Raw genomic sequence first — 22,254 nt, forward strand, 5'->3', positions numbered from 1 at the left:
TTTCTAACCAGCTGTTGAAGCATACTTGTTTCCACACACGTTTTAAAATACAATAGATACCAAATTGTGGTGACATTTTTCTTCTTGTTAATGATGCGTAAGTGATGTATATCGATCTGCATGCAATTTTTGCTTATGATCACTATATAATTTATAACTGAATTTTCTTTTTTCACCAGTTTTGGTTTTGATATCCGAGAGGTGGCTGAGACGTTACTATCATGTCTTGATGCACGGCATGAAAAAACAGCGATATAATCGCTCATTCCTCACTTGTAATGATTCCTGTCCTTTAGGCAGGCTGGCTTTATCATTGTGCTGAATTCAAATGACACAGCAATGGTTATACAGTCAAACCTCGATATAACGAACACGCGTATAACGAATTATTGAATATAGCGAACTCTTCCAAAATATTTTTGTCAAACATATGTATTTTTAACTTCTCATAGCGAACGCGGTTCGGCATAAAACGGATATTACGAACTTCGCGACGCCAAGCACTACCTCACTTTAATAGCAGGAGACAGGCTTCGTTGCACTACATGTGTGTTATGCGGCGCAGCAAAAGTTCAGGATTACCTCGCAGGCGCTGACAGCGCCACAGATGCCACGACGGCATTGAGAGTCTACAATCGAAGAAATCTATGGCCTCCGAGATTACCCCCACGCGCCTGTTTGTGTGCATGGAGGTGATTTCGGAGGCCATAAGAAATCGTTTGCATCTCACAATCGCCGACATCGCCACTTCAGCAGCGGCGGCAGCGGCACGATCGAATGTTGTTTTTTGCCTTTTTGCATGGAGGAAGGAAACAACTTGCTCTTTTGGTTTTTGCGCCATTCGCGTTTTTTGGTTTTAGTGTTAGCAGCGGCGTGGCTGTCGTAGCGTTCGGCGGAGGCTGCGTCGGTCGTCGTGTCTAGTGTGGTGCGCGGGTGTACGTAGTGCTGTGATGGCGGTGAACGTGAAAAAAAGAGCAGAACTGACGTTAAAGACCAAGCTCAAGATAAAGGCAGTTTACAAGAGGAGACTGATTGACACTTTTCTCATGAAGCTTCTTATGAAGCAGGATTTGAAGATTGACTTGCTGGGAGCATTAAAGCGGCATGGGACAGTGTGAAAGGTGAAACGATTGCCAACTGCTTTCTGCACGCAGCTTTTGTTCCAGCAGAGGCCCGCGCATCAAGTGACGATGGGGATGATGCAGAAGCAGAGCTCCGCGAGCTCGATGAGGTGACATGCCCGCAACAATGACTGTAGAGGACTTTGTAGGCGGCGACGACATCGCGGCGACCACGGCTGTACTGACGGACGCCGAAATCACGGAAGTTTCTGAACATCCCGCAGACGAAGCTCAGGCTGACCGTGCAAACGATGAGAACATTCAGACTTCACAAAAAGCGCTTACTGCATTGGATTTACTGCGCCGCCACTACAGTGCTATTGAGAGCAGTGGGTCTGCCCTTGTTAAACGTTTGTAAACTGTGGAACAGGGCGTGATACGGAACGCGATCAACACAAAAAAGCAGGCCGCGATAATGCAGTTCTTTGCGCGTAAATAAACGGATGTGACCCAAGAAGGCACCCTTCGAGTTGCTGTGCCTTCTCTGATTGAATTTTGCTGCTCTTGCATGGATTTTCTACGGAATTTTATATTATGAATTATGGACAGAGAAAACTATTTTCCGATTTTTTAGCTGTTCATTATAACGAGGATTCACTGTATCGCTGTATTTTCATCCGTCGCGTCACCTACACTTGACTGTGACGTCACAGCCATCGCTTGGCTGTTGAAACCAAAACAGGTGAGAAACGAAATTCGATTATAAATTATTCAGCAGTCATGGGCGAATATGACGTAGTGAACTGTGTACAGTAATATCCTAGGCATCATTACAAATGATAAAACACGAACCCAAAAATCGGGTGTCTTTAGTCCTTTGAGACATGTCAGGTAATAGGCTCGCATGATTGCTTCAACTTGAATTTCTTCTTGTACAAAGGTGCGACTAACAAATTGTTCGGTGCGAACCAGATCTGAATAGTAAAAGTTGGGTACGATTTCAGTCGAGTATTTTTTAATATAATCGTGTTATTTTTTAATAAAGTAGTGCTCCAGCTGCAGCGGTTTGACGCATTTCCCTTCTCCGGCGCCATCCTGCTCCAGAAGGGTTAAAGAGATCAATATTGTGTCTTAGCTGTGCCAAAAATGATGCTATTGCGAGAAAGATCCTTCTTTTAGAGTCATTCGAGTTTGCAACCTACTGAAACATTTCCATGATTGGAGTAGCACTGGTGGTCAGTGGTAGAATTTAGCTGTGAATTATTCTTACCACATTGATGCTGCGAACATGTGAAACGGAGTGTAAATGCAACTAGAGCACTGCATGTGGTCGAGCGTAGCCAGCCTCAGGCTTAACTTTCGTCACTAAGGAAAAATTTGGAAAAAAATGGAGAGAAATAAAAATGGGGGAAATGCATAAAAATGATGTGAATAGAATGCACATTCCAAAAACGTTTGAACAGAAGTATTCAAAGTGAATATTGAAAAAAAAATATCCAGCAAACATAAAACAAGTTGTATATGAATAAAAGATTATTTGCAAGGAAATAATCCTTGAAGAAAAATCTGTAAAATTCTAGCATGTGCAAAACGTTTTCAAAATCCTTTTTGAAACTTCACTTCAATATCTTAAATTTTAACTTCAATGCATTTCGAGGTGGAAATTTCTTCCTTGTAGTATTACTAGAAAAATGCTGATTTCAAGCTTTCAATGGGGTATAAATATTGCCCTCCGAGAAAAAGAAAAAAAAAAAAAATAAGAAGTGCAATTTTTTTTTTTACTTGTGTAAACCGTGATAACAGTACTTCAAACCGTTCTCAGTCTTGGCTGAGATTGCTTTGCAAACTCCACAGAAAATTTACAGAGACTAAGAACAGCCGCCGTAACATCTGTGATGAGCTCTTGAAATGACAAACATAACGCGATAGGGTCATGTAAAATAAGCATGCATTTTTGTTTACCAAAAGCCTATTCACAAAGCAGTGCATACTTACAGGAGTTTATCAATAGTGTTTACTCTAAGAGCTATCCACTGCAGCATCCCTCACAACTCATCAACTCAGGCAGCTCCTTTCACTCGAAAGGGTGAGATCAGAATCACCTTTGTGGAATCCTTGTGTTACGATTCAGACATGCTTCACTTTTGCTCCAAAGGCACTTTCGTACGGCTTCATTAAGCGGGGCTCTATAGTATTTATGTCAAGCGGCCTTTCACGTACACTGCATCCTACAGAGCATGGGTGAAATATTGAATGAAGGAATTGAAGAATTACTAATTGGACGAGTGGAAAAACTGTATGCTTACCAACAAGGATCTGCGTGGAGATGGGGACTTTTGCAAATGGGAGTCATTACCGACCGCTATCGTGTCGTACCCCTTAAGATAAAAGCTCAAAGGGATACTGAACAAAAAAATTGCCGCTGAGATTTCTAGCGCAGATGGTAGCTATCGCATTGAGAATGGCCAAAAGAACATACTTTATGAACAGAAATGAGCGGAAAGTGGGTATTTTAATCAATATTTCTCAAATCGCCGCATCTAGCGGCTTCCTATGAAAGCTGACAAAACTGGATATCACGTCACATTTACCTGCCTCCCTTATGCTTCCCTAGCCACCCCCATTGTGAGCGGTCACACCCGTTCATTTTTCCCTTCCTGCGTGGTGCTCAAAAATCGCGCGGACGGACGCCTTTTTTATAAAGCACAATGCGTTCTAAAACTGCTGCTCGTGCTTCTACGGGACAGCAGACTCAGCTTCAAACCACGCTGCACACAGCTCACCCTTCCCTCCCAGCGTACAAACAATTGTCCGCAATACGCACCCTACGTACGCATCCCCCTCGACCTCTCTCGTCTGCAGCATTCCACACTTCGCAGCATTGTGCACTGCGCGACGCGGGGGAACCGACACTGCGCGTAGCCGGTCAACCAACTTCAGATGCGGGGACGGCGGTGGGGCTATGACGTTGCTGAGGGTAAATGTGACGTCACAACAGTTGGCTCACATCAGGAGCACGCGGCTGCTCAGAAAACTTAAAAAATACAGCCATTCGCTCAAAACTAACCCAATTATGGGTCTGTACTAGTGTAATCGTGCCTTAAGAATGCAATTGAGGTGCTTTCTCAATATTCTTGGATATTTGTTCAGTATACCTTTAAGCGTCTCTCCAAATTTTGCTTTTCGTCTCTATTGAAAGGTGACCAGTTTGGCCCCAAATTCAACCTGTGAAATAATGTTCAATAAAAGAAAAGTGTCGTTCCACTCGCTGCGGGGACGCTTCAATGTTTAGACATCGTGGGCCATAAAATATGACTGATTAAAAATATTGGAACACTACAATGTAATTTAATTAATAATTACTCAGGTATGCAGCCCTTTTCATTCGTCTCTTGGAACTTTTGGGTACCGCTATCTGGGTGCATCTATGAGGTCACTTGAAAAAGCAGGGAGCGTGACACACCTCATTATCACTTTATTTTGTGTTAAAAGATAACAAAGTCCTTCGAGTGTTACTGCAATTTGATCTTCTTTGTTGGCCAGGGCTTTTTTTGTGTAGGAGTATGCATGCTGACAGTGAGAAATGCGTCTTGTGCGTTAACGTGAGAACAGGCCCGGGCTTGACTGTATTGCGAGCTCTTTAAGCCGGGCAAGGTTCAATAGAGTGATAATTTAGTGGGTTATCCGGGCCCATGCTCAAGCTTTGTGGGAGCAGTTGATGATAGACAAGCATGTGTAGTTCTGTCGGTGCTTTTTGTTAAAAGTGGAGTGTCTACGCTGGCCTGGTGTGTTATGTTCTTTTTTTGGTGGGTTCCATTAACATTGTTCTTTCGGAAAAGTGGCACATTGCTTATGGTCAATTTGGTGTGCTTTGCCTGGTCTAAAAGTAGTATCTATTATGTTTATTCTTATCATAATTTTGGTTCATATTTGAGATCCCGCCACGATGACGCAGGGGTTAGGGCACTCGACTGCTGTACCCGAGGGCGCCGGATCAGATCCCGGCCACGGCGGTAGCTTTTCGATCAAGACGGAAAGCCAGGTGCCCGTGTGCTGTGCGATGTCAGTGCACGTTAAAGAACCCCAGGTGGTCTAAATATCCGGAGCACCCCCCACTTTGGAGTCTCTCATAGCCCGAGTCGCTTTGGGATGTTAAGCCCAATAAATCCAACCAATCCTATTGAGTAACACATCACCCCCCCCTCCTCTCTTTTTTTTGGTAACATGTCATCTCTGAGTGATTGCCCTAAAGTGTACTGCGCCGGCACATAGAGTTTTTGGTACTGCCATTTTGTCAGCACCGAAAGGGTTCCTTCACAGCCAGACAATAATAGTGGAAACAATCTCGCGACCAAGTGAATTGGCTGTATAAGAATATCAGGAGTGGGCACATTTGCGTTCATGCGCTGTCGCCTGTCAGGGGTTAACCATTTGCTTTTCAGAATTTGCGCTTAACCATTGACGTCTTTTGGAAGAAAGGGTTGCTGCGTGTCGGTCAAGGCTAATGAGGGCTGAAGGAGTTATTTTTCTGGGATGAAGTACGAAAGTTTGGAACAGGTCCAAAAGGGTCAAGCTTTGTTGAAACAAGAGAATTCCAGTCTTGATGATCATTCTTGATGGCAATTCATGAGCTTGATGAATTTGATAAAAGCTTGTAAGAAGTGTTGAGGAAAATTGCCCCTGTGAACTTGCTAGCTCTTTAGGTCAAATACGTTTGCCCACAGTTGTGTTCAAGACAGTGCCAGCATGAATGAAATGCGCTCGTCATTGTTTATAAGAGTAGCTACACATAATCAAAATTTTCCCCGTTAGTAGCAAACTCTTCTCGTCGACTGCGTGATTCCGTTCATGCTTCTCCCAGGTTGCTACTGAATTGTAATGCCTACACAAGGGGGCTCCTGAATGAATTTTCTGGCTCCAAAAATTGCTCCAGAACTTGGATTGTCTTGACCACCACTTCACCAGAGTGTGCTCTGCATTATTTTATTATTATTATTATTGTGGCACAGCTGTCTGATGTGCAAAACTAAACTGATTTGTTTCCCTGGACTGCAGGACCGTGGAGCGCGGAAGATCTCCTCCGCCACGCAGAAGGTGCTCGAGAGGCGCATCTCCAGGTGGGGGCCTTCTCCTTCTCGCTTTCCTTTATGACCCGAGAAAGAATGGAGCACTTATGTGTTATTGTTACGGCAGTTTATGAAATATCCAATTCCTGTTGCTTTGCAGATGCCATGGGCTTTGTCCAAGGAAAGAGCTTTTGGTTGTTGCACACTCAGTTGCACCATAATTGCGACAAGTTTCAGGGAATTTTTTTATGGAGCAAAGGGTGCATTCAGGTTTTGATATTGTTTGAAGTCCGGATATTTAAGGAGCACTAAATGCTAGGCTCATTACTTAGTAGGTCGTCAAGGATGGAGCACGTTGGGAAGGGAGGAGGAGACTAGGGGGGCTCATTTGTCACATCTTGAAAATTTGCTGTGACCTGCACTACCTCAGGTACGTGAGATAACTGCGTGAATGCAGATCACGTGAAATTTACAGCACTGCAAAGAACCAGTGCTCTTCGATCAGCCCTACTATTTATTTTGTTTGCTTTTGGCCGATGGCCGTAGTAGCCTACGTGCCATTAAACCCGACTCAGACTCAACCTATTTGTTTTGTGGTGCATGCTCTCATATTTTAGAGCTTTTGCTAACATTAATTTTAATTTGGAGTGGCCGCATCTGGTGTGAAGTTTGTATCTGTTCAGACTAAACCAGGCAAGCACCTCATCGTAGCACTGCGTGAGGGAACTAATATTTCCACACAACACACAACGCTCTGGTTGTAGTGCTTCGGAAAAGCGTGTGTGTGATGTGCACATTCTTGTCCATTAAGCGCTATTCACATGAGCGAGCTTTTCATGGGGGGGGGGGGGGGTGCGGGCGCACCGCTGGCTGGCGGAGCCCCCTCCCTTGCTCCCGCATTCACACGGGTGGCGGAGTACGAGAGGGGTGTCACTGTTGCCAGATGACAGAGGCTCTGCACTCGCCGAGGAGAGCGCGTCTGCGTTGCCTGCCTTGCCGCTTCGCCGCAACCGGGTTCAATCAGTCGGCCTTGCAGGTAGCGTAGTCGCACCGGATAATGAATGCGGAAGGGGGAGACGGGAATACATTGAAGTTGCCTGGGAACTTAGCACCCAAATTTGCATGATTGTCATGTTCAACACAAAAAATAAGGGCATAAAAACATGGTAAGCACCAGAGCCACAACATAAACCGAGTGCCACACACATCCACACTTTCATAGAATACGCACCCTGTTGGATGTATGCCTATCCAGTTGTTTCCCAGGAACAATCTGGTGTTATGTGATTACAAATAGCTATATATTTTGAGTTAAGGATAGTACAGCTCTTATTTTCTTTGTAATAACTTTTGTAAATTTATTTTCCGGCCCCTGACTCATCAAGCATTCCAAAAGCTGATCCTGATGTAACATTTCGTTTTTACTGCGTCACTTGCTATGAGCGCGGTAAGATTGTCAGCAAGCGCTACGAAGCACACTAGAAAGAGTTTAAAATATAAATCATCAGTATACAAAAGAAACGGGATAGCATAAAATGCATCCAAACGGCATGTCAGACATGTCAGTGTGTCTTTACCGGACAGGCGCTACAGTCCTGGTCCGCATTTCGATGTCTTAGCGATGGATCACATACGCGCGTAATGATAGCCTAACGCCGCTGATGCCAAAGCAGCCAAGTTTCTGCATTAAAAAGACTATGGTTGAACAATTGAAACACTTTCGAAAAATTGGTACATTGCAAGCGACATCTGTTTGACACAATGCATTTTTTTAGACTATTTTGTCGGAGTAATGCTGTTTCATCAAGCCAAAATGGCATTCGAAGAGGACCGAATGCTTTGACAAAAGACTATTAATTCTTGGCTAACTAATTCTTTCAGTGTCTTCTCTGCCTCCCCAAGCATCTCTCGATCCTCTGCCCCACCGTCGGATTTCATGTTATCCTGGCCATCTCAGGCCCTCTCTACGTCCCTGTGCAGCCGTCGTCATAATGTCGCTCCCGCATTCCAACGCGTCGTTTGTCGACCTTTCTTCGCTTCTGGTTTTCGTACAAAGAGAGAATGAATTTACAACACTGCTTAGAAGTCGCTGGCTCCCAACTTGTCGCGCAAGCAAGAGTGCCACAGGCAGCTAGCCATTACAGTGTCACCTGCAGAATTTCATATCTGGCTGTTTTTCTTGTTTCACTGCAAGCAAATAAAAAATAGTAGTCAAAGACCGGTCAGGCAACTCTCCCACCACCAGCAACCACCGAATCCCAACTACAATCACGTGCTTCCCGTAACGCGCGACCCGCAAGTTGCCAGCCGAGTGAAAAAGGCCGCGGACACCCCTCCTCTCGGGGGAGCTTTTGTGCCAGCGGATAAAAGGCCCCCCACCACCGAGGGGCCCCTGGGAAACGGGTTCCGGCAATCGAAGGCGGCTTGTTTTCACAACATCCCGGTCGAGAGGGGTGGGGTTCTCCCTCGTGTGAATACCCTTTTATGTGCGTTTGTGCCTCTAACAACGACACAGTTTTCTGGTGCGGTAATCCCACTTGAAATTATGAAAATGACGCTACTGGAGAAAACCTAGGAGCACAAGTCCAATTTCAGCCCCCAGTGCTTATGTGCTGTCTATAATCCATTTGTTCTCAGCTCATATTCTCCCCGGGTCCAGCTCTGTCGCGGCTGGCTCTCAGGTTCCTACCTCTCATCCAGCGAGTTGCACATCTACGCGACATGCCGCCAAGTGCGCGCGTCATCTGCCATGCACTTTTGAATTGCTTATAACAGCACTGCTCGTTTCTTAGAAAGCGTGAAACTTCATTATGGTTAGTTTTATGACGCACTCATCACATTAAAAAGCATTCTTGTCGAAGCAAAAAATCTGTTGTAGTTGTCCTTAAGGGTGGCATTTTTCATTATTTTTTTTGTACATGCTTTGAATCTTCTTCCACTTGATGTTGCACAAATGGCACCAGTGGTACTTTTTACCATGCCTGGAGTGTTTTGTCAGATATTTTTGTTCTTCTCAATAAATGAGCCCTTTAGTAATGCCAAATAGTGATGCAGGCATTGAATAAACAAATCAAAGTACGAAATGTGCTTGGTATAAGTCTGGAGTTGTCGAAATGGACTCATGACGTGTCTAACCTTGGCTGCGGCAGCCACGTGTGCCGAAGACGTCCGAGCTTGAAGCACCCATGAGCAGCTTTGCCATTAACAGGGTTGCATCAAGAGTGGTGCGTGACCACGTTTTGTGGATTTCTGAACTGTCATGGCCAAAGTGTGGGTGACCGGCAGTGACGTCTTAGTGACAGGCATGAAAAGTTGGAAGGATTAGCCATTAAACAAGAAGGGCAGCTTTGTTAAGAAAAGCGGTAGTGCTTGTGAAGTGCTGCTTGCTGTAGAATATTGTTTCATGCTTTTCGTTTCGCTTCAGGTTTGGGTAATTCGAAGGCCCAATTAAGTGGAATACTTTACGTGGTCTGGCAAGTTCCGAATTAGTGAGGTTTTGTCGTGTTGGATATAGCAGAGATTTGAATTGAACAAGTCAGGTTTTTAGAATAGGGAGTGAAATGGTAGCTTTTTGGGTTCTACAGTCGAACCCGGATATATCGAATTTTGGTTATATCGAACTCATAAAATATCCCTTTGAAAATCCCATGTAAAAGTATAGGAAAGCCGCGTCATATATCGAACTCAATTTCACCGGTCGTTCGATATATCGAACTCCGCACCACGCACTGGAAAGTGTGCTTTTCCCAAGATGATCGCATCATCCTCGGCCGTTTGCCGCGTGACGTTTTCAAGCCATGCGCGGAAGTAATGAGAGGGGACAGTTCTGCTAGGGCAGCGCCGCGCCCATTCCCTAAAGGCACGCGCATTTGCGGTTATCATTTCCCGCGCGCCAGCACCTGATGTTTGCAAGCCATGTGCGTGAATAAACCAGAGAGAACCGGTGGGAACGCGAGGGAAAAAACGCGACAGAGCGAAGCGCAAGGGTGTGCCCATTCTTTTGCCGAGCTATCTCTCTCCTTCCTCTTTCCCGGCCTTCGTTCGCAGTAGCACGCACTACGTATGCGCCAAGCCAGCTCACCTCGTTTTCAGACAGAACGTCGGACGCTTTCTCCAGTGTGTGTTGTGAACCCTCTGCGCGCGGCGGCTGACGTGGCTATGGCGCCTGCGGAAGTTAAGAAGCGGCAGATCTTTTTTTTTTCTTTTTTTGCAAGAGTTGTCTATTTGTATTGTTGAGCTGTACGCGCGGTGTAGCGTAAGATATTACGTTACGAAGCTGCACTTTTTTTCTTTTTTTCTGTGGGAGTCGTTTATCCTTGCATGTATAAATCAACGAAAGCACGTGGTCAGCTGCGATCATGACACCGGCTTTTAGCATTTTTCGCTTCAAACAGCATTTGCAGCTACTGTATCATGCTTTCCAATGATTTTGTGGCAGTGGACTACGCCCGCCCCGAACGCGGCATGATAAATCGAACCAGGCTTGTGCAATCAAGCCATCACGGGGGGTCTGCCAAGTTCGCTCCCCGCCGCTGCAGGAGCTATCAAAAGATACACGCCGCGGTCGCTGCGCAGCATCTTGGCACGCTGCCAAGAAATGAGCTGTGGATGAGACGACCGAAACAGAGTGCGACATGCAAGCGAAAACGCTGGCGATTTCTGCCGCGGCGACGCTGGAATGGCAGAGGGACGCAGTTCCAACAAGTTGGACATTTTTTGCTCTGTCGCTGCCGCTCGTCGCTTAGATCGCTGAATCGCTTGCATGTGAGCGAGCTGGCCTTAACGCTTTTTTTTTTTTTCAAAATTCTCGAGTGCAAAAGTGGAGGGTGGGTTCATTATGCGATTGAGTTGATTACGCGACAAATACGGTATCGTTTTTTTCGCATCGTAAGTACCGTCCCAAGCCAATTTCTGTATATCAAATTATCGATATATCGAACTATTTCGCGATCCCCTTCGAGTTCGATATATCCGGGTTCGACTGTATGGTTTTCATCCCATCGGTAGCAAGGCATAAGGCGAAGAAAATTCTTCCGTTCTGTACATGCGAACACTGCCTCTGTGCTTGACGCTGGCTGCGAAACTGACAGCACAACAGAGAATGGAATGCTGATGAGTTGAAACAAAGTGACTGCTACCAATGGTGACAAGGCTACTATATATCACATCTTATGATGCATTATCATAAGATTTCTTTTCATTGTAACTGCAGATGCAAAAGAGAGAAAATGCTTCGCAATTATTACACCCTTCCCAAGTGCTTCCAGTCGACAAGGACAAGAGGAAAGACTACTGGTTCAGTCATCGTGGAGACCAGTCATCGTGGCGTACGCCTCTCCTCTTGTCCTTTTTGACTGGTTCTCCTCTTCACAATGTAACCAGCTGGCCCAGATTTCAACTCTTTTATTGAGAAAAGAGATAACCAAGTAACCATGCTCAGGTGTTCATGTCCTCTATTGCTGCTTGTTGGCTGCTTGTGGCTTCTGTTCCCCCTCTGCCTCGTTCTGTAAAAAACATTTTTTTTCCGTAGGCAACCACCTAGCCTACACAGGAGTGTGTCACTGGTGTGTGTCTTCTAGTTGTTGGGCATTGCTTGGGTGTAGGTGTTACTGACTGATGTTGCTGCTGCCCTTGGGCGTGCTCAGGTTAGCTGGCCAAGATCCTCGAGCTCAGACCAGGCGACCAACGGCCGTGGTGAGAGCCCAAACCTTCGTTGTGACCAGCCCGTCCGACACATGCCACACGGCCGGAGCTGCACCACCCTCTGGTGAGAAGCCAGCGTGCGAAGTGCTCGATCGTTTTTCGTTGTCATGGGATACGTGTAGACATCATGAGTGCCTGGCTTTCATCATGCAAAAATTTTCTGAAACAGGCTTTGCCGCTAAAGAGATGGAAAACCTGTTCATCCATTCAAGTGTTTAAGTTGTACTTAGTCTTCTGTGTGACGTTAAGGCAGCAGTAGAAACATGAAAGTTGGGATTGTCCCCCCTAACGAAGGAATGGACATCTGAAAAGGTGGAATGGAGCTCGGCAAGGATAGGATAGTATAGTAATGCAAAAACTTGCTGCTACTGAAGCCACTGAAGCTTCACAGGAGGTAACATATAGCCGTTTATTTTTTCTCGTTACGAGATAGGTGAGCCTGAAGAGCTAAACTGCAAAATGCATTTAGAAGGAAACCCTAAGGTGAAGTTGATTTTAAATAAGAGAGTAATTTTTGCTCATTTGCATGGCTCAGCCATAATACTAAAAAGCAAACAACTCGGTGTTTCAGTGACCTTCAAAAAATTCTTGAAAAACTCTCCGGTACGGTGGACATAATTTGCCATGAGGTCATTTAATTGCATAGCTAAATAAATAAAACTCGCTATAGTTCACATTTTAATTGGCCCATTTAGGTGGTTAGCGCCAATAGGGAGTTCGAAGTCATGGTCAACAGAATGCTTTATCAGTTTTTGAAATTATGAAAAGCTCTTTTCTTTTAGAGCCCAGTGGAGTGGCACGAAATTCGGCCCTTTTTTTTCCCCACATAAAACCAAAATTGAGCGCTTCAGACACGCAGGACCTAGGACGTTTGCGGGCGAGCCTCGAACAGCCTACTATATATTGTACCATAGTGTATATAGCTCTCTTTATTTTTAATTTTACCTACCCCTGTACTTTCTCCCTATCACTCACCTCTTTGATTTCCTCTAAAACTTCCCCACCGTCCCTTTATTTCCGCCGCCCCAGTTCAGGTGCTTCAGATATCCTTACGCAGATATCCTTGTGCAGTAGAACCCCCGCTATAGTAAATTCAGATATAGTAAAAACTTTGATATAGTAAAGTGGAACTGAATTCGCAGTTCTTCTTCCATAGACAACTGTACAGTTTTCCCCCCTTTATAGCAAAAATGTTTTTGGTAAAAATTGGTTATAGTAAAGTGTGCCTGGCCGCGGCGATGACTCCCACGATATGACATTGGCGCGCTACCTAGAATCGCGAGGCAAAGGTTTTTTGTAATTGAAAACAAAAAAATAACACCAAGTGTTCCTTTAAATGGCTTTACCACCATGCTTAGCAGCGTTTGGGAGAAGCGTACGTTACGAAGGCCTTGGGGCCGTGAGGGAAAGCATGGAGTGCGTAGGAAAAAAAGTAAAGCTGTCTACAAACATGCAAAGGAGGCAGCGCAGTCCGTTCAGAAAGTAAAGGAGAGTAAAAGTGCAGCAAGAAATAGGGAAGGGGAAGCAACTGGCGAACATTTACAGCACTGTGCAGCACGAAGCATGTGGTAGCGGAGGCAAAAAGTGGAGGTGCAGTGTGTGCGGCTTTGCAGCACTTGACTGCCATGCGCAGTTATTTCTTGCTTTTTAAAAGACAGGAACAGCAAAAAGTGACACCATGTTCATGCAAGGCTTTGGTTTTCACATGAAATCAAACTTGGTTACATTCGTAGCCACGTTGTCCTCATGCTTAAGAGGTACTTCCACAAGATGTAGAAAATTTTTGTAACAAAAAAAAATTGCGCAAAGAGATGATAAGAGTGAAATGGAAGGTATTTCAGCTTTTTTTTTTTTTTCTTAAGCAACAAGAAGTTTTTATAGTAAGTGCTTATTGAACTACCAGACAGCATCTTCAGAACCATGTTATCACCAGCAACTGAATTAGTGAAAACCCTGATATAGTAAAGATTTTTGCTGATCCCAGTGACTTTACTGTAAAGGGGTTCTACTGTAGCAGATACCGGGGCTGGCAAACATCTTTTGTTTCCTTTTTGATATCTAATTATATATAATGACATACTACTACTAGATATAGGAAGCTGTACTTGTAAAAGTAGTACGCCTGCTGCTGACATGTGGCAGTGACTGCAACAACCCCAGTCAAACTACGCATGCCACTGTGTCATTTCAAGAATGCTATTTTGCCTCTTTTTGGGGCAGGAGAAAGGGCGCTCATTGTCACCCGCCTAGCATCAGTTTCTGGATCAACAGAGTGAAGGTGCACAACACGGAACAGTAGAGAAAGCTGTTCGAACTTGGTGCCATAGTCACTGCAGTACATCAGTGAACATCTCCTTTACTACTGGTGTCCCAAGAGTCTGATGCCCTCGGTTTCAGTTTTGTTTGGAAGAAGAGTTTGCCACATTTCTTCACGCTCATTTGCTGTAAGAAGTGAGTTTTTCTTTGTCTCAAAACAGATCTGGCAATTACTTTGTTCATGGCATAGAACTCTCTGTCGGCACTAGCCACTCGATTAGAGTAAATTAAAGGTTAGTCAGTGAGAGGGAGTCAGACGAGAAAATGTGAAAAACAAAACAAATTGGGGACAGTGTTTTTCAGTACAGCATCACCTGGGAGTGCGAAAATGTTCGAAGTTGGCGCTCCGCTCGCCGAATATAGCTGGTTGTCTGAAGATGGGCTACCATCCTCTCAAGACCAGCTGTTGTCTGGTTCTGACTTGGTGTACGGAGCAAAATCAGAGTCTAAGGAGGCATCGGTGCCAAACCAAAAAGAGGGGACATTGCATGCGCCCATCGCACTGTGTTACCAAGCGTTTAAGCAACTCGATGGAAACTAGGTAAACCTGGAGAGGAATAACATTCGCGAGCATCGGTTATAAAGTGTAATAAAATGATAGCAGCATACACCATTGCCCTTTTTGGGGGCCACGCCTGTGGCAGGGGATGGCCGACAAGTCGGCGACGTCATTTATGTCTGCCATCTGCTACAACGAAATATGTGGACCTAGAAGATTCTCACATTACACTAGATTTAGCCTCATTAAACCTCTGTAACTTTGATCGCTTTAAAAAAAAAAAAAAAACCTTTACCTTGGAAAATCTTGGAAAAGACCTTGCCTTTGCCTTACCTACTGTACTATCGGTGAGCCGGAAGGCCAACTTCCAGGGTTCTGTCAACAAAAATGATTTCGTGCCCGTCTTCCTTATGTCCTGTCTTTGCGGGTACTTACTATGGATTTGCGCTGCTTGCTGTGTAGTGGGTACGTGGCATCATCTTGGACATACGTGAAAGCGTATCATTTCAGTAAAAGTGGCCTGTTGAGAAGATTCCTTGTCATGCTTTCCTGCATTTAAAAATGAACAGCCCTAAAGGGACACCACTGTGTCTAGTTGTCCTGATTAAAAATTTGTATTCTCTTGACATGTTGATGCTCGTTTAGCAAACTCATTTAGAGGCAAAAAAATATGTATATTGTGGAAGAAGGCTAGGTCAAGACGGCGAGGTCGTGGCGGCAAGGACAGCGAAGCCTTGTCCAGCGTTTTAATCCGGTCACCAACCCAGGCACGCGCCAGAGCCGGCGCCGCGGGACGATGATGATGGTATGTACAAATGAAAGAAGATGATGATGGCATGTACAAATGAAAGAAGGTCCCCAGAAGGCTCACACAATCTGCGCGGGGGGTCGGAAGCGGCCAGCCTGGCCGCTCCTAACTAACCGATGTACCGCGGCGCACAAACGGTTTCAAGCGAGAGACATGGACAATTTCAGTTCCACGGTGGCGTCGATCGGCTGGGGGATCAACAGGCGCGACTTTGTAGTTAACTGGAGAAGTTTGGCTGATGATCTTGTAGGGACCAAGGTAGCGGTGGTGGAATTTGTCACTAAGACCAGGGGTGCGCAGTGGAGTACAAAACAGTACTTCGTCACCGGGCCGATAAGAGACCACGCGATGCGTAGAATCGTAGCGGCTCTTGCGGTCTTCCTGGCACGCTGCTGTGTTGAGGCGGGCAAGATGACGGCATCTGGCCACACGAGATAAGAACTGGGTAGGTACCGATGTGGAGTAGTCGGGCGTAGAGAAGAAGGAAGCGTCGAGAATTGTAGTGGGAGGACGGCCATAAACGAGGAAAAATGGAGAATAACCGGTAGTCCGTTGTACTGCTGTGTTATAGGCGAAAGTGACGAATGGTAGAATAGTGTCCCAATTTCGATGATCCGGTGTGATATACATGGAGATCATATCCGATAAGGTGCGGTGAAATCGCTCAGTCAGCCCGTTAGTCTGGGGATGGTAGCTCGAGGTTGTCTTGTGAAGGGTGGATGACGCGTAAAGAACTTCGGCAACGACTGTCGATAAGAAGGCCGTCCCGCGGTCACTTAGGAGCACCCGAGGAGCGCCATGACGCAATACAATTGATTGCAAAAAGAAATTTGCTACTTCTTGAGCGGAACCGGTCGGTACAGGTGCTGTCTCAGCATAGCGTGTAAGGTGGTCGACAGCTGTTATAATCCAATGGTTACCCCCCTCGGAGAGAGGTAGGGGACCATATAAATCGATGCCGACTACGTCGAATGGCGTGGCGGGACAGGGAACGGGTTGTAGAAGGCCAGCGGGTGAAGAAGTCGGCCGTTTGCGACGTTGGCATAGAGGGCAGGATGCGACGTATTTAGCAACGCTGGAAGATAGGCCAGGCCAAAAGAATCGTTTTTTCACGCGGTCGTAGGTTTTGTCAATACCAAGGTGACCTGCAGTAGCGTCATCGTGGAGAGCCGCCAGTATTCGTTGACGAAGCACATGCGGCACGACTGGTATCCAGCGAGTTCCATCAGTGCAATACAAGAAAGGGGAGTAGGATGCCATCTTCGAGCTTGAAATTGCGAAGTTGTCGGCGAAGCCGAGCATTGGGTGGGTCCGAAGCGCCAATAAGGCGATTGATGATGGGACGGCAGTAGGCATCGGCTAATTGCTGTGAGCGGAGAGTGTGTTTGTTCTCTGCGTCGTCAAATGAAACTGTTGTGATATACGTCGGGGAAAGAGATGGTCGGCTGTGGTCATAGGTGGAAATGCATTGGGAAGAAAAACAGCAAGCCGATTCCGAAAGTGGACAGCGAGAAAGAGCGTCGGCGTCTTGGTGTTGGCGACCCGATTTATAAATGACGTCAAAATCGTATTCTTGCAGGCGTAGAATCCAACGGCCAAGTCGGCCTGTCAAATTTTTGAGCGAAGACAACCAGCAAAGAGCATGGTGATCGGTTACAACTGTGAAGTGCCGACCGTATAGGTAAGGGCGAAACTTTTGGACAGCCCAGACGACGGCAAGGCACTCCTGTTCTGTAATAGTGTAGTTTTTCTCAGCTGGAGTCATAGTCCGACTGGCGAAGGCTATCACTTTCTCACGCGAAGTTGCATCGCGCTGCAGAAGTACAGCGCCAAGACCGATACCACTGGCATCAGTGTGCAGGATGGTTGGAGCGCTGTCACTGAAGTGGCCAAGAACAGGGTCTGATGTGAGGGCGTGCTTCAGGTTATTAAAAGCAGCTTCGCACTGTTCAGTCCACACGAAAGGGCTGCGTGCTTTAAGTAGTTGATGGAGGGGAGCAGCAATACTTGCAAAATGCTTTATAAAACGCCGGAAATAAGACGCCAGGCCGAGAAAACTGCGCAATTCTGTAGTCCGTTGTGGACGAGCAAATTTCAAGACCGCGATAATTTTTTCAGGGTCTGGACGAATGCCGTCATGGCTGACTAGATGTCCCAATATTTTAATTTCCTTCTGTGCAAAGTGGCACTTCTTGGTGTTGAGCTGAAGGCCCGCTGAAGCGAGACACGTGAGGACCTCATTCAGGCGCGTGAGATGGTCGTTAAAAGTTGACGAAAAGATGACAATGTCATCCAAGTAGCATAAACAGGTTCTCCATTTTAGGCCACGAAGCACAGTATCGATCATCCTTTCAAATGTCGCTGGTGCGTTACAAAGTCCGAAAGGCATAACATTAAATTCGTAAAGGCCATCGGGAGTTGCGAAAGCGGTTTTTTCTTTATCGTCCTCGTGCATAGGTATTTGCCAATAACCCGAGCGGAGGTCCAAAGTCGAGAAATATTGGGCGCCTTGGAGAGAGTCAAGGGCGTCATCAATTCTTGGCATTGGGTATACATCTTTGCGGGTAATTTTGTTGAGTGCGCGGTAATCAACACAAAAGCGTACCGAGCCGTCCTTTTTTTTAACTAACACTACTGGGGAGGACCATGGACTTGTCGAGGGACGAATAATATTGCGATGGAGCATGTCATTTACATTTTCTTCAATTACCTTTCGTTCAGAGAGGGAAACCCGATACGGTCGTCGGCGCACGATAGAGTTACCTTCAGTAATGATGCGATGGTGCGCAACACTAGTCCGTCCCAGTGGTGGGGAAGTGGCATCAAAAATGGCTTGGTGTTGTCGAAGCAATGTCAGCAGTTCTTGGCGTTGGTTCGGCGTGAGGTTAGGATTAATAGTCTTTGTGAGAACAGAAAGAGAGACGTCTGTCGAAACACGGTGCTGAGGCTGAGGGGCGGTGAGCACCATCAAGGACAAAGGTTGAACATCCACCTTGCAGGGGAGAGAAGTTCCTTTTCGGAGCACGAGGGATTCACGTGAAGTGTTAGTGGCCGCTACTGTCGCTGAGCCGTTGCAGAACCTCACAAGACTAGACGGGAAGGCGATACCGCGTTCAAGATGACGATAAGATGGTGCGATGAGTACGTCCCCGTCAGCGATGTGGTCAGAAACAACGGTAAGCAGTTTTTCGCACTGAGGAGGCAGAACAGTATCAGCGGCGGCAACGAGGGGATGATGTCGTTCAGAAACTTCAGATGAAAAATCGCTTTCTGTCATATGGATAACACGGTCGCCACAAGAAATTAATGCCGAAGCGGTTGACAAAAAATCCCATCCAAAAATTATCAGATGCGCACATGGAGAGAGCACAGCAAACTGCACATGATGGCGGACGCCGTCAATAACAACTCGTACGGTGCACTTTGCTAAAGGGCGCAAAGGGACGTCATTGGCTCCACGGAGTTCAGGCCCATCATATGGTGTCGTAACTTTTCGCAAACGGTAGCACAAATCAGCGTGAATGACAGAAATTGCAGCCCCTGTATCAATTAATGCTTCTACCGGTAATCCTTCAGCGAAAACAGAAATCACATTATACGGGCGATCTGGAGGACTTTTGGTAAGTTCGCAGACTGCAGTTTGACCTCCGGAAACTGCAACGCTTAGTTTTCCGGATGGCGGACAGGGAGAGTTGTTGCGGGTCGGAGAGGGGAAACTGAGCGGCGGTATGGGGATAGGGACCGACGTCGGGACGCATGGGTTCCACGAGGCTCAGACGAGGATTCTGGAGGTGGAGATGATCTTCGAGGTGGGCTGGACATAGGAGGTCGTCGCTGATAATATGAGGGTACGTCACTTTCGAATGTGTCATAACCACGCCGCTCGTTCTGAATACGGCGACGGCAGAAGCGGGATATATGTCCTCGTATTCCACAGTAGTAGCACACTGGGCGAGAGGGGCGCCAGGGTGCGTAATAGTGTGGCGTAGGCTGAGCCGTCGTCACGGCGTTGATGTGGTTGTAGGGCGATGCCAGTTGGGGCGGCGGAACAAAAGGAGGGGGTGATGCTGCGACGTGCGCGTAAGTCGATGCTTGGCGGGGTGCAGGAGGGTCGGACGGCATAGGTCGCGTGATTGTTGCCAGCTCATCTTTAATGATGTTGCGTAGACCGGCGTCATTAGAAGGTACGGAAGAATGATCGCACCCGTGTCGACAGACAGGCTTGAGGGCTTGGAGCTCCTCCCGGATGATGGCTCGAATTAGTGCCCGTAGATCCAGGTCAGCATAGGTCGGGCCTGTAGCAATGCTGGGCTGCAATCGGGAGGACTGCAGCTGGTCGATGCGTTGGCAGGTCGCAATAATGGCGTCAACAGTAGAAGGATTCTGGGCAATCAGGGTATTATAAGCCACAGAATTAATTCCTTTTAAGATGTGGTGTACGCGTTCAGGTTCCGGCATGGTGGGACTAACACGCCGGCAGAGTGCAAGTATGGCCTCTATGTAAGACGCGTACGACTCATCGGGACCTTGGAGGCGAGAGGCGAGCTTGTTCTTCGCGACCTCAGTGCGAACTGCTGGGTCGGCGAAATATTGGCGGAACTGCTGCTTGAATGTTGTCCAGTTAGTGGTGTGGGGTTCGCGGTTAATAAACCAGGTTCTGGCGACCTCAATGAGGTAGAAAGAAACGTTCAGAAATTTTAGAGCGTCGTCCCACCGGTTGTAGTTACTGCAGCGTTCATAGGTGTCCAGCCAGTCATCGACGTCTTCGTCGCGACGACCAGCGAACAGCGGCGGGTCGCGTTGTCGTGCGGGCATAGTCGGAGGGGGTGGTGCAGCCGAGGTAGAGGGTCCTGCCGATTCTTGGGTGCTCTCGGTAGACATAACGATGGTGGCAGGCGGTAAACAGCGACCGGAACGTAGCTCCAGCGAGAGGCAGGGCACAAAACAGCAAGGGGATCAATTCTCACCTCCACCACTTGTGGAAGAAGGCTAGGTCAAGACGGCGAGGTCGTGGCGGCAAGGACAGCGAAGCCTTGTCCAGCGTTTTAATCCGGTCACCAACCCAGGCACGCGCCAAAGCCGGCGCCGCGGGACGATGATGATGGTATGTACAAATGAAAGAAGATGATGATGGCATGTACAAATGAAAGAAGGTCCCCAGAAGGCTCACAATATATACGCTTTAGAAATGTTCCCTCCAGTCGATTCAGTCTCAGACATTATTACTAAACGGACGAGTTGCTACCATTTTGGCTGATGTGTGGTGATTGGCAGTTTGGATGGGGTGAAGTGCGTGGCGATGTAGCATGATAGGTTGATGATTGTGATGGATGATTGTAATAATTGGCAATAGTGACCAGGAATTGCACACACAGACAAGTGACTATATTAAGCATTGTAGGGTTATAGAAATTTGCCTGCTGTACAGGTTCTCCTGTGTTGGTACTGAAACATTCCAGTCTGGAATCTCAAAAGTGCCTCATTTGGGTTTCATCAGTTCCTCCCGTTTGTTGTTTTTTGTTCGTGGCACTACAAATTGCCCTGAATTCTCTCTCTCTCTCTATTTTAGGGACCACACGAAAGATCTGCCGTCTACCAATGTACAAAGTCTGATGGCCTCCATTGTCTGAAGCCTTATTTTGCAGCTGCTGTGATATTTTCTCGAACGCGATGCCTTTGCCAAGCATGCCTTGAAATTTTTTTTATCCTTCTTGAATGACCAAAGCTTTCTTCCAGAGACCAAAGAGTGATCGATCATCTGTGGCAAGAAATTGTTTTGTGATAAAGGAGTTGCCTTGGAAATGAACTTTTTGATATAGAAATTGTGCTTCTAGATTCTTAACTTTTCTGAGCATGCTACAGAGCATTTAAAGTGAATTGCTGAACAAATTTTTTTTATTCTAATGCTGTTCATTTTTAAACTCTTACAATCTTTGTTTCATATCAGGACTTTTGAGTGATTTGAAAACGTTTTCTTTTTGCCTGGCATTAAAACAATGACTTGTCTTTACTGAAATAATGTGTTCTCATTTCTTGCATGACGAGACGTGCTAAGGCCAGAATAAATGATTGCATGCATGATTGTTGCACTTCGTTTCCAAGCTCCATGGCTGTTACTATATAGGCAGACCACAGAACCATCAGCGAAAAATTGTTTGTTCCAGGGTGTCTGACAACCAGGAATCGGGATTGAAGTTTTGTGTGCTTGAAGTGAGGGGTTTCAAGTCGTTGGCCAAGTCAGGGTAAATGACAAAATTAAATATACGCGGTGGTCTGCAACTGTACAGCAAGGGGCAAGCAATGTTGTCCATGCATGTTGGCGTGTCATCCTTTCACTTGACGTCTTGACCACCCAGGCTTCAGTGTCCACCTTCTTGTTGTTCACGAAATGAGCACTGCATACCCGTTTTTCCTGCATACTTACTTGGTCCCATACTCCTAATTTCGGGCTGGTACTGGTCAAGAAGCGTAACATGGCTTGAACTTGGGCGAGATGGTGCATAACTGTTGGTAACGGGAACAAGCGTTCAAAAGACACACACAGAAGGAAGAAAAAGACTGGACAGGCGTAACATGGCTACATTCAAACATGTTTGCTGGAGAAAAGGCCAGAATCAGTTGCGAGCTGAATCAATGTACTTATGCAAAACTCCATGCTGCTCTAGTGTGGTGCAAAAAATAATTTATTGCCACACCACTGTCTCTCTTCTGGCTTCATGACAACGCTTCATGACGAAGTTCTTCGTGTGTGCCATGATGACCTTTCTTCCGGCCATCTCCGCTTTTTCAGCACGTTGGCAC

The 22,254-nt window shown here is 46.4% G+C and overlaps 1 protein-coding gene across 3 annotated transcripts in view; it reads left to right on the forward strand.

Moving 5' to 3' along the window:
• Cp110 (Centriolar coiled coil protein 110kDa) overlaps nt 1–21,472 on the forward strand; it is a 56,629-nt gene extending 35,157 nt beyond the window's left edge. For all 3 annotated transcript variants that reach the window (XM_084603800.1, XM_084603801.1, XM_084603799.1), the window contains exons 12-14: nt 6,117–6,178; nt 11,773–11,894; nt 21,023–21,472. In XM_084603800.1, coding sequence (XP_084459926.1) covers nt 6,117–6,178; nt 11,773–11,894; nt 21,023–21,066 — 228 coding nt within the window. In that variant the 3' untranslated portion in view covers nt 21,067–21,472. The remainder of the gene's footprint in view (nt 1–6,116; nt 6,179–11,772; nt 11,895–21,022) is intronic.
• Nucleotides 21,473–22,254: the final 782 nt, after the last annotated feature.

This window comes from Amblyomma maculatum, chromosome 5 (assembly GCF_055883805.1).
Source record: "Amblyomma maculatum isolate TAMU_Amacu chromosome 5, ASM5588380v1, whole genome shotgun sequence".
Lineage (NCBI taxonomy): Eukaryota > Metazoa > Arthropoda > Arachnida > Ixodida > Ixodidae > Amblyomma > Amblyomma maculatum.